The sequence below is a fragment of the Esox lucius genome, chromosome 17 (genome assembly GCF_011004845.1).
Source record: "Esox lucius isolate fEsoLuc1 chromosome 17, fEsoLuc1.pri, whole genome shotgun sequence".
Taxonomy (NCBI): Eukaryota; Metazoa; Chordata; class Actinopteri; order Esociformes; family Esocidae; genus Esox; species Esox lucius.
This window is the reverse complement of record NC_047585.1, coordinates 2,361,716-2,374,916: the sequence shown is the minus strand read 5'-3', so window position 1 is coordinate 2,374,916 and position 13,201 is coordinate 2,361,716. Positions and strand designations below refer to the sequence as shown.

Here is a 13,201-nt window from a genome sequence, read left to right as displayed (position 1 = left end):
CATGTTTTCATTTGAGTATTTGTTTTTATGTTATTGTACTTTCATATATTTTTCTTTGTAAAGCACATTGAATTGCTTTGATGTATGAATTGTGCTATATAAATAAACTTGCTTGCTAAAGGCACAGGAAATCTTGTGAAAATATATGGCAAGATGAATGCAGCATGTTATCAGAAAATACTGGCAGACAATTTGCATTGTTCTGCATGAAACCTACGCATTGGGACGCTCTTGGACTTTCCAGCACGAGAGTAACCCTAAGCACAAGGTCAAGTTGACCCTCCAATGGTTACAGCAGAAAAGGGTAAAGGTCCTGGAGTGTCCATCATCGTCTCCTGACCCCTGACCTTAATATCACTCTGGGGAGATCTCAAACGTTTTTCCTTTGTTGCAATGTTTTATTATTATGATTAATAATTATGACCTACAGTTGAATGTGAATCCCATACAAAATAAAATGTGTTTTGCTTGCGCACTCATGTTTTCTTTACAAATTATACATATATTACCAATTCTCCAAGGGTATGCAAACCTTTGAGAACAAATCTATTCCACAAAATGTCAAGATGCCTGATGTAAACCGTTTACCAATTGAATTAGTACTGTTGATCTTATGTTATGTCAATTATAACCACGATATAATTAAGCAAAAAGGCGCAAGGGTGGGATTGTGGTATATGTCCAATATATTACGGCTAAGAGCTGTTCTTAGGCACAAAACATTACGGAGTGCCTAAGTGCACCTTACTGCGATTATAAACTGGTTATTGTTTCATATACCACGGCTATCAGCGTTCAGAATTCAATGCAACCAGTTTATAATGGTTCATAAGCATTCATGTTTTTATGCCCCTGAACCCCCCCCCCCCCCCACCAACACTTGATTGTACAACATATGTTTCTTGTATCAACTATGTGAGGGAACCCCCCCTAAGACATTCCCCTTCACCTCCCAATGCCTCCATACCTCCAGTTCCTGTGAAAGAGCTTTTGACTGTAAGTGAAAGCATGTTTCTGTCATCTGCCATGGTTGTCTACGTATTTGGGACCAACCTGCCTTGGATCTCTCTTCCTCTCTGTCAATCCTTTCTTTCAAACAACTCTGTTCATGTTTAAAAGAGCCCAACACTTTGAGCATGACTTCTAGCTGGGAGAATAACTTGATGCCCACTACTGTTGGGATTCACTATATATATATATATATATATATATATATATATATATATATATATATATATCATGTTGCACAATGGCCACATTGATTTTGTTTTTTCATGTAAAAATGTTACCCCTGCAGGAAAGTTGACTGAGAGCGCATTTCTCTACAACTCTCATCAGCTGGTGTTTATACTTTGTAATGTCTTCTCTGTAGATGCTTGTTTGGTTTTGAGCAGAGATAACATAGAAACAGCCATGTTCTAATTATGATGATCAGAATCTGCTTTGTGAGGAACTTGTCGTTTGTGGCGCACAGCCAAAAGAAACCGAGTGGCCCTTCAAGATGTGCCATGCTACAGTTGATGGATGACTAACTGTCCCCTGAGTAAAGAGCTATGCTCAACATGCAAAGAGAGGAGAAACATCACTTTCTAGAACTGTGTCCAAGAAAGAAAGAGAAACACAATGTGATACTGTACTGTATTTAATAATTGTTGTGGTTTGCTGTTGTTTTTGCTTTTTTTGTATCCCATATTTCTCCATTCCCCATTTAAAAAGGATTTTAAACAAGATCTGCCTTAAAGGTTCAGCTGCATATTCTATGGCTATTCGAAGAATCAGCTACGTATTCTGTGGCTGTTTTCATATACAGTTGTAAATACGGCCATTTCCTCCTAACAAATCCCAATTCAGGAGAGTTGAAGATAACTTATTTTAATCAATGTTGTCTGCTGATTGCTGAGGCCCAACTGTGAAGAAAAATAATTTTTAACAAGCTTTATTAGTCACTTAACCTTGCCCTGGTAATCCTCCTGGAGAAGGGCTTACATAAACAAGAAAAGCCAAGACTTCAATTCCCCACAACCTTGTTAGTGGGTTATGAAAATGCCTCAATTTCCATCCTCAATGTTATCAATCAGTTGTGTAATATAATGTAATATAATCAATGTAGTATAACCAACCATCATCGATGGTACTGAGGTACAGCCTGTGTCCAGCTTCAAATTCCCTCAACACCTCAGCTCTGGTCAAAAAGGCACAGCACCTGTACTTTTTGAGGAGGCTGAAGAAAGTCAGTCTGTCTTCCGGGATCCTTGTGAACTTTTACCGTTGCACACTCTACGGGGTGCTGGAGGGTTCATGGGAGTTTGCCCAACCAATCCACATGTGTTTTGTGGATTTGGAGAAGGCATTCGACTGTGTCCCTCGTGACATCCTGTGGAGAGTGCTTTGGGAATATGGGGTCCTGGGTCCTTTGCTAAGGGCTGTCAGGTCCCTGTACAACCGAAGCAGGAGCTTGGTCCGCATTGCCGGCAGTAAGTCAGACTTGTTCCCAGTGCATGTTGGACTCCGGCAGGGCTGCCCTTTGTCGCCGGTTCTGTTCGTAATTTTTATGGACAGAATTTCTTGGCGCAGCCAGGGGCCGGAGGGTGTCAGGTTTGGGGACCACACGATTTCATCACTGCTCTTTGCGGATGATGTTGTCATGTTGGCCCCATCAAGCCAGGACCTTCAGCATGCACTGGGACGGGATGAGAATCAGTACCTCCAAATCCGAGGCCATGGTCCTCAGTCGGAAAAGTGTCGCTTGCCCACTTCAGGTTGGTGGAGAGTGCCTGCCTCAAGTGGAGGACTTTAAGTATCTAGGGGTCTTGTTCACGAGTGAGGGAAGGATGGAACGGGAGATTGACAGACGGATTGGTGCAGCTTCTGCAGTAATGCGGTCGATGTATCGGTCTGTCGTGGTGAAGAAAGAGCTGAGCTGCAAGGCAAAGCTCTCGATTTACCGGTCAATCTACGTTCCTGCTCTCACCTATGGTCATGAGCTTTGGGTCATCACTGAAAGGACAAGATCCCGGATACAGGCGGCCGAAATGAGCTTTCTCCGCAGGGTGGCTGGGCGATCCCTTAGAGATAGGTTGAGAAGCTTGGTCACCCGGGAGGAGCTCAAAGTAGAGGCTCTGCTCCTCTACATCAAGAGGGGTCAGCTGAGGTGGCTTGGGCATCTGTTTCGGATGCCTCCAGAACGCCTTCCCGGGAAGGTGTTACGGGCCCGTCCTACTGAGAGGAGACCTCGGGGAAGACCTAGGACACGCTGGAGGGACTATGTCTCCCGGCTGGCCTGGGAACGCCTCGGTCCCCCCCCGGAAGAACTGGAGGAAGTGTCTAGGGAGAGGGAAGTCTGGGCATCTCTGCTTAGACTGCTGCCCCCGCGACCCGGCCCCGGATAAGCGGTAGATGATGGATGGATGGATATAGGCCTTGTTGACCCCTCCCCAAACATAGCGCTTATGGTTGTGACCATAAAGCTATATATTGGTCTCGTCACTACAAATTACAGTGTGCCAGAAGTTGTGAGGCGTGTTAAGGTGTTGTCAGTCATATTGTAACCAGGCTTTTTTGTGGCATTGGTGCAGTAAATCTTCTTTCTGGTAACTCGACCATTCAGCTAATTTTTGTTTAATTATCGTTGTATTGTGCTCTTTGAAACAACCCCACCATCTTTTTCCAGAGTAGCCTATATTTCTCCTGAGGTTGCCTGTGGGTTTTTCTTTGTACCCCGAACAATTCTTGTGGCAGTTTTGGCTGAAATCTTGGTCTACCTGACCTTGGCTTGGTATCAAGAGATCCCCTTCCTCTTCTTATCAAGTGATTGAACAGTACTGACTGGCATTTGTATATCTTTTGAAATTCTTTTCCATCTTTATAAAGTTCCATACGTTTTTACGCAGGTCTTTTGACAGTTATTTTTTTGCTCCCCATGGCTCAGTATCTAGCCTGCTCAGTGCATCCATGTGAGAGCTAACAAACCCATTGACTATTTAAACAGACACTAATTGCAATTTAAAAGCCACAGGTGTGGGAAATCACCTTTAATTGCCATTTTCACCTGTGTGTGTCACCTTGTGTGTCTGTAACAAGGCCAAACATTCAAGGGTATGTAAACTTTTGATCAGGGCCATTTGGATGATTTCTGTTATCATTATGATTTAAAAAGGAGCCAAACAACTATGTGATAATAAATGGCTTCATATGATTGCTAAAATTTTAAAATCAATGCCAAGATTTCACCATTTCTGCCAGGGTTTGCAAACTAATGAAAACTGCTGTACATTACAAATCCAAATTGAACATTAACAAAAACATTTGTTGTGCTTCAGAACCAAGATAAAACAACTTGGAATGGCAGATCAACTATTTCGGGTATGCTGGACTAGGTTCACAGAGTTTCATATGATCCTGATTGTTGTTACTGATTGAATTAGCACTCAGCTTTGGTACAATAATCTGAGGTTTTAACATGGCCTTGACATAATGTTTAGACTTTGGATCAAAGAGAATTCTGGGACACTTAGTGGAAAATACTCTAGCTAAGACAAGCCAACAAGAACTGTGAGTTGTGATTCTCCAGATTGGCTCTTTTCTTCTTGGATACCTTCCTTGTGCTAATATTTCAATTGGCCCAGGCTTGGTAATATCAGTGTGTTGTCATGTGGAGAGATAGATAGAGCGAGTTAAAGTGAACCCGATGTCAAAATTAAAATACTTTCAGTAACTCAATCTCCCATCATTTGCATGGCCTCTCTCACACCACACACATGTATCTTATCGGCACTAACATTGTTGTGAAAATTGTAATCACAGCCCTGAATGCTATCTGAGCCATACACACTTAACAATGATGTGTTTATTATGAAGCCCTGTTTTGGGCTTTAATAAATGGTAGTGATGTGTTTGTGTGAAAGGTGTGAGGATGGTTCTTTTAATGTCCAGCCTAAATCAGCAGTGTTTATTTGTCCAGTGTTGAGGACAAATATACCTTAAGACTGCACTGTGAAGCAATGAATGACACCTCAGTGCCACTCCGTGACCTTTGGTTAAACTCGTTGGGACGGTTTTGTGGAGACAGATTAAGCCTAGTTTTAGTAATACAAAATCAAGGTAAATATGTGGGTATGTAATGAGTATGTCCAGGGATGCAATAGACTAGAGTATGCCCAGATATGTGCTAAACCATAGTATGTCCAGAGAAATCCTTATTAGACCTTTATTAAATACAGGCTGATGTAGTAGATAAAGTCTAAGTTCTGTAGTCCAGTCTAAGTCTGATTTGAGAAGATCAGTCTCATTTGCATCTATGCCTTGACTAAACTTTTTAATTTACTTCTAACTCACTCCATAAATTATTAACTAGCAAAGCAGAAAGTTGTCTTATCTAGGGCTGATGGAGAATATACTGTTGTGAAGGACAATTCACACTCTTTTCAGTTATACAGTGTTCAAAAGGTGAAATGTCTGTTATCTTTATCAATGAGAAACAGTTAAAATTGTTTGCCTGTCCAATCTATTGCTCAGTTCAGTGCACATTTCTACCTCTGCCAGGAGATTGCATGAGTTACAACCCAAGGGAGGGTGAGAGTTTCTGGCTTCTCAATCTGAGCATCTCTCCATGATCCTGAATTGTGGAATGCTAACTAACTAGCACATGGACAAAGAATTTGTGTCCGCAGTCATAGCATTGCTGCCTTCCTGTTTGGAGAAGTTTGTTTGTATTATTTTATTTATTTATTTTATGTTTGTATGCATAGTTTTGGTGTCCTTGCAAATAAATTATGCATATAAAATTCTAGTGTAATGTTTAAATCGTATTTCAATGTGAATTTGATTTGGTAAATCAAAAAAAGCATTGACAATGTGTGCATGTGTGTTGCATTGGCAAGTTGTTGGGGACAAAAATATAGTGGAGAAGAACTAAGCAAGAATTGAGGGAAAAATAGGACCGTTCTTAGGCCATTTATCACTCCACAGAACAGTAACTGCACCTGTAACTTGGAGTGAAGGACACGTTTCAATTTAGTTGATGATGTACATGGCACTTAATAGTGAGGAAATTACAGCATGTATCTTACATGCTTTAGTTAAAAAGCTAACTGTGTTAAGCACTTCTACAGTGAGGGGAAATGTATCCCTTACTGACAAAGAAATTATCATTCTATAATTTTAATGGTAGGTTTATTTGAACAGTGAGAGAAAGAATAATAACAACAAAAATCCTGAAAAACGCATTTAAGAATGTGCATTTTAATGAGTGAAATAAGTATTTGACCCCACTGCAAAACATGACTTAGTACTTGATGGCAAAACCCTTGTTGGCAATCACAGAGGTCAGATGTTTCTTGTAGTTGGCCACCAGGTTTGCACACATCTCAGGAGGGATTTTGTCCCACTCCTCTTTGCAGATCTTCTCCAAGTCATTAAGGTTTCAAGGCTGACGTTTGGCAACTCGAACCTTCAGCTCCTTCCACAGATTTTCTATGGGATTAAAGTCTGGAGACTGGCTAGGACACTCCAGGACCTTAATGTGCTTCTTCTTGAGCCACTCCTTTGTTGACTTGGCCGTGTGTTTTGGGTCATTGTCATGGTGGAATACCCATCCATGACCCATTTTCAATGCCCTGGCTGAGGGAAGGAGGTTCTCACCCAAGATTTGATAAATGTTTACACCTTCATGTTTGACGGTGGGGATGGTGTTCTTGGGGTCATAGGCTGCATTCCTCCCCCAGTTCAGCGAGTTGAGTTGATGCCAAAGAGCTCGATTTGGTCTCATCTGACCACAACACTTTCACCCAGTTCTTCTCTGAATCATTCAGATGTTCATTGGCAAACTTCTGACGGCCTGTACATGTGCTTTGTTGAGCAGGGAGACCTTGCGGGCGCAGCAGGATTTCAGTCCTTCACGGCGTAGTGTTACCCATAGTTTTCTTGGTGACTATGGTCCCAGCTGCCTTGAGATCATTGACAAGATCTTCCTGTGTAGATCTGGGCTGATTCCTCACCGTTCTCATGATCATTGCAACTCCATAAGGTGAGATTTTGCATGGAGCCCCAGACCGAGGGAGATTGACCGTTCAATACTGTATATTGTTGTAATGATAACCATCTTCTGGTAAATCGAATGGCCCAAAACCCTTAGAATATAAACGAACCTGGCGTAACTGGCACATCCTAAGTCATATCTTTTTTGTAAATCAAGTAGCCATTTTGTAAAGGTGAACAAATCTGTCAGTGTGCCCTTGAGTGGGCATGTTTCCCTATTTGCTTCTCTACGTTGCTGGATAAGTGTCTAAGTCAAATGTTAAGGTACCTACTGAAAGATTTTAAAACAACTGGGTCAATCCACAATATTAAATTGTAACTACACCTAACAATCAGAATTTCGCTGATTCTCAAAAGTCGTTGAATTTTTGTGTAGGCCTACTCCAATGTTATTGTTTTTCAAAACAAGGAAATAGGAAACGCACAACTTAGTGAAGATTTTTTAATTATTTGTATCTGCTTTTCTTAATAAGACAGTGTCTGAATATGTCTGTATGTACTCAATTGGTTGTTTTGGTTTATGGCCTTGGTGGTCTTGCTAAGCAGGAAAGTTTTGGTGATGACCTCTGTGTCTTTGTGGTTCAACTGCAATATCTGAAGGGGGATGGATGAAAGGGTTTAAGGAGTGATAGACAATTTATGTATGGTAGAAAACAATACAAAACATTGTCCCTATCCGGAGACAGACAGTACTCCTCCATAGCGCCTTAAGAAGAGCAACCAGTTTTTTAACCAATGTAATTGACATGAAATACTCAAAAAAGAGTATTTGATTCTTGGTAATAATTGTTGTTCCCTAATATCTGTGTGTTGTGTGTGTGTGTGTGTGTGTGTCAGGCAGGTAGTGGGGCATGTCGGTGAAGCTGCGCTTCGAGTGTCCAGCGGAGGGGGACGTGGTCCAGAGGAGCCGCTCCTTCACAGGGTTCAGCTCCATAAGTGGGCGCCGCCGGTGGGTGACATTTATAGCAGGCTACTATAGAGCATTAAACAACTAGAATTCATTATGCCAACAAAGAATTCATTATGCCAACAACTATGGCTATAGAACCTTGATAGGTCCGACAATGGCTGTTGGTTCCTGCCATCAAATGTACATAACCACCCCAACAACCCTGACATACTCTCTGTAACCTATATTGACAAGGAGGAATGTCTCAGGTGCTAATGTGTCTCTGCAAATACTTCATTAAACAAGTAAGTTAACAGAAAACAATCAACATAGGTCTTGATGACTGCACCACTTGAGTGCTTTGGATTATTGGATTATATGGATTAGTGAACAATGAAAGATTGATATTAAAATTAGGATTGAATGGAAATGTATATTATGCTTGATTTCATCCCAAAACTCCTAGCTAGCTATGCGATCTATGGCTGATATCATCTTTAGGACTATATTTTACGTTGCCAATTACTCAGTTTTACGCCGTCTGATGAAGTATACACTTTATTTTTATTTTCCTATTATGTACAATTAGGAAATGCATACCTATTGCCTCTGATTTTGCCACTAATATAATGTTTCTGATTTCTCTCTGACCCAAATGGGTGGCATATTGTCCCGGCTCTATGACATAACCTCTCCACAAAATCATAAGATCTCAATTATTCAAATATACTACAAATATGTCACTTCTCACATAGAAAGGATGTCCTATCATATTCAGATGGGTTTGAAAAGAGGAAAGAAATGTCATTATAACTGAGAGCCCGAGAGCAACACACCGGAATGTGCAGTATTTCCTGCCTTAAAGCAAAGAGGGGGAGAGGAACACTATGAACATTAAACTATTTAGGTTCATTGTACTTGAGCATACATTCTCAGTAGCTTACACAATGCCAAGTTGCAACGTGGTCTCAGAGGAGTATGTAGACTATTTTACGTAAATCCATGGCACCTGATGTCGTATGTTACGTTACATTAGGTTACATTACAATGTGCTACCAAAACGTATAATACATTAAGAATTGGCTAAAACGTAACATATCTTACGAACGCTATTACAATTAATAATATGTTACAAACGCTATTAAAACACAATGTGATACAAACGTATCATATTTTACAAACGCTGCAAATTTGCACATATTGAATGAGCCATGTTTTGAAACTGCAACATTCAGATCAGAAGGCAGGCGCCCTAGCCACTACTCCACACAGGGTATATGGTTAGCTAGGAACGAGTAGTGGCCTTATCAAGGTCACTACAATATGTAATAAATGCATTTTAACAATACAGTTAGGTTAATGTTAGATATCACAGCACTGAGGTTAAGGTTAGGGTTAAGGTTTGGGGTAAGGTTAGAAAACAAAAAATGTTAGGTTAAGGTTTGGTTAAGGTTAGGTATCACAGCACTGAGATTCAGGTTAGGGTTTGGGTTAAGGTTCGTTATCACAGGACTTGGGTAAAGGTTAGGGTTAGAAAGAAAAAATAAAATCACTTATAACATAAGGATGTTGTAACACCATTACAAGTTTCTGTCTGGAGCAGTGGGTGGAGCACCTGTCTGAGGAGTGGAAGGTCCCTGGTTTGAAACACAGCCTACAGTTTAATATTTTGGATTATTACCCTAACGTTACTTTACCTAATGTAATATATCTTACGAATTCAGCTCATTTGGTGTCCCAGGTCTAAATATGTCTCTGATTAGAGCATTGCAATAGAAAAATTGTTTTGAGGTCCAGAGTTGAGTTTCAGGGCTTAAGCAAGCAACTTTTCTTTATATAGCACAATTCATACATAGAAGCAATTCAATGTGCTTTACAAAGAAAGAGAAAAAATATACAAATACAATAGCTGAAAAAATACTCAAATGAAAACATAAAAAAAACATCATAATAATAAAATAAGAATTAGAAAATAGTAATAGAATAAAAATGGGATACAAACATAGGAAGCTATAAAAGCTGTAAGACTCAACAGTGTGGTTAAATTTTGGTGCTCAGTCATAGGTGTGTGAAATGAGAAGTGTTTTTAACCTGGATTTAAACATTGATACGTTTAGGGCACATCTACGATCTTCTGGTAGTTAATTCCAGTTGTGCGCAGCGTAACTGCTAAACACAGCTTGACCATGTTTAGTTTGGACTCTGGGCTCTACTAGCTGACCTATGTTCATCAATCAATCAATCAAATGCTTTGATATGACTGTTAAATGTGAGGTCTGAGTCTATTAGAACACCAAGATTGTACACTTGGTCCCTGGTTTTTGGGCCAGAGAATCCAGTTTTTTATTACTACTAGTGCTTTTATTTTTGTTGCCAAACACAGTAATCTCTGTTTTTTCTTGGTTTAATTGTGGACACTTTTGGTTCATCCAGGTATTTATTTGCTCTATACAGTGACACAGAGAGTCTATTGAGCTGTTGATATACAGTTCGAGAGTCATATATATATTTGAGTATCATCAGCATTAGCTATGGTAGTTAATGTTGTTGTTCTGTAGAATTTGGCCCAGAGGTAGCATATAGAGATTGAACAGCCAATTTTCCAGCCTATCTATAAGTGTTCTATGATCTGCAGTGTCAAATGCTGTTATTTTATCGGAATCAGCCATATATCATTTAAAAACATTTATTAGGGCTGTTTCAGTACTGTGGTGAGGTCGGAAGGCTGACTGAAATTTGTCTTTTTTAATTGAGGCTTAATGGCAGCTGTTTTTCGTACCAGGAACATACCATGAACATACCATAATAGCCATCACAAAGATCATTAAGCATTCTCACAAATACGCAGAAGTCCAATATTGGGATTGTCATTGTACAGAGTTTCCCACCTGTCTTGCGAGAAACAAACCTTCATACATACGAAATCACCATATCAGTTCATTTAGGAAAGTCTTAGATGTCAGTGTCTAATCAAGTGTCCTTTAGTTCTTGTCTTCAGATTTCTTTGTCTTGCATCAGTGATGTACAAATCCAATATCAGTTATTGCAGTCAGTGTGATGTGGACCCAGCAAACTGCCTGGTTGTCCTAACAAGTCAGCGTAGGTGTATAATGGAACAGTGAGTTTCCAACACTTCACTAATTCAAGATTAACACCACAACAGTGTCTTCCACTGTGTTGGGACCATGTGACCTGTCCAGTCAACTGGCCCGTGGTACTCTGACCTGTAGTATGTGGAGTCCTTCAGGAGGTGGATTTTCCTCTCATCTGTTCATGATTCATCTAGAAATGGAGTGTGAAGCCAAGTGATCTGACCCTGGCATCGTTCTGCCATGTGAGTGGTCAGGAAGATTTGAAACAGATTCAAACAGTGTAGTTGTAGAAATCCTTCTTGAAACATGTTGCTGGTACTCACACACTCAGTTGTATGTGTCCTGTCAGTGATATGATGCAGCATCAAAAAATGGGTTGTGATGTCCTGATCTGTTGAAAATATAACTGCAAAACAACGATTAGTGTGGTTCAACAGTCCACCGGACTTTCATCCACTGGGTATCGTTCCGTCAACTCCCAACAATAAAGACAATAGATCAGTCCTGAAAACCTGAGGATCTCAGACGTTCCATCATCAGAATGAAGCGTACACTCTATTCAGACAACTTTGCATAAAGGTCCATGTCAAAGTTCCTTTTCCATCCAGAACTGGCTTGGTTGATGTTGGATTCCTTGTGCTATATTAATTCCTGATAACAACTTACAGTGGAATAAGATTATCAGACTTGACTTTGCTTAAAATGTTAGACCTTATATCAAACAAAACACTTTCCAAATAAACCAATTAAAAACATCTTGTAAATGGAAAATGAAAAACATAGCAGATGCCAATGCTCTGTTATAACTACGCAAACAGGAAAAACTAAATTTTTTACGTAACTCATAAATACCAATTTGATTTGCCTAAGCTCAACTCTTTCCAATCATAATCAATTATCATATCATACATCCCCCCTGCCTTCGCTTCATTAAGTAAATGGAAAGTGACACCATGAGTGAATGCAGAACAATGACAAATACGGCCACAGGAGGCGCCATCCTGAACCCGCATAGGCAATCGTTACAGGATGAACATGAAAAATAGAGAATTGGTAGTAGAGATGGATCTGGAATCCATTCGATAAGGAGTTGCATCCTTTAATTCACCAAAACAAAGTGAAAATGTAAAAAAACACTAACATTCACTAACACCATCAAAGACATTAATGTGCAACACGGTCGCTTGTACGAAGGAATCATAAACCATACAGCCTATTAACACATTTGTCTAACATAGCTAAACAGCTCTCAAATTTGACTTTACCACAGTACCATCACACAGGTCTGTGAAATAGTCTATCATATATTTATAATATCGTAGCTGTAGTTTCTTGGCACATACCTGCACAACTAAACAGTAGGAGTGAAAAACCCCAGCCCACGTAGAGTGGTTTACCTATTGCAACCACCAGGGTGATTTTATTAGCATAGCTACAGCATACAAAATTTGCATTTTTACAGGACAATGGCCAAACTACCTCATGGCAAACAAACAGTGTCTTGGATTAACCTCCTACATTTTAGGGAATCCACAATCTGATACATTTTTTGTCCAAATAGTGGCAGTCAGCCAAGCCCTATATCATATTTCTATGCATCTTTTGACCATGCCTGTGGTTCTATTAATTGTTCTATCAGCAAATATGGGGGATGACTTTAGGTCTCTACCCTCACTTCAGTTGGTTTCAAAACCATACATTTCAACATTAAAGCTATTGAGAGGAAAATATATTTAGCTTTCACTTAATGTTTGATTATCCCAAAACTGAATATGTCTGTGTTGGTGAAATTACCACAGATGAGACCAGTCTGAACACTCAGATTTAACCCCTAGTAATAGGTTACTCTGATTTAATGGGAAAGTGGGTCTGCCCCCCTTCCTGCAGCCCTGAGCTTCAACCATTCACGGTGAGCCATTAAAAAGGCCAAATGTTTTGTTTCAAGTATATGAAATTTTAATTCCCACACATAAAAAAATCGGACATTGTCCTCAGAGTGTCTGTTAGATTTCTCAACTTAGCCGATATCCTTCGTTAACTGAAGATTTAGATTTAGTGTCCAACCCATCTAATATTTTTGTGGTTTGTAAAAATGTGCTTATCTTTATCTACACAACAACTCAACATTAGGATGGAAATTAAGATAACTCATAAGAATTGCGATGTAGACAAAATACAGTATGAT

At 39.9% G+C, this 13,201-nt stretch overlaps 1 protein-coding gene across 16 annotated transcripts in view; it reads left to right on the top strand.

Annotated features, from left to right (window-relative positions):
• ripor3 (RIPOR family member 3) overlaps positions 1-13,201 on the top strand; it is a 135,299-nt gene that overhangs the window by 37,981 nt on the left and 84,117 nt on the right. For 14 of the 16 annotated variants that reach the window (XR_002196327.2, XR_002196325.2, XR_002196326.2 and 11 more), the window contains one exon: positions 7,873-7,984. Coding sequence is in view for 12 of the 16 variants with exons in the window: in XM_020044431.2 (XP_019899990.2) it covers positions 7,887-7,984 (98 nt within the window). In the remaining 4 variants the exon portion in view is untranslated. The remainder of the gene's footprint in view (positions 1-7,872; positions 7,985-13,201) is intronic. The other 2 variants (XM_020044428.2, XM_020044427.2) reach the window with 1 other exon arrangement.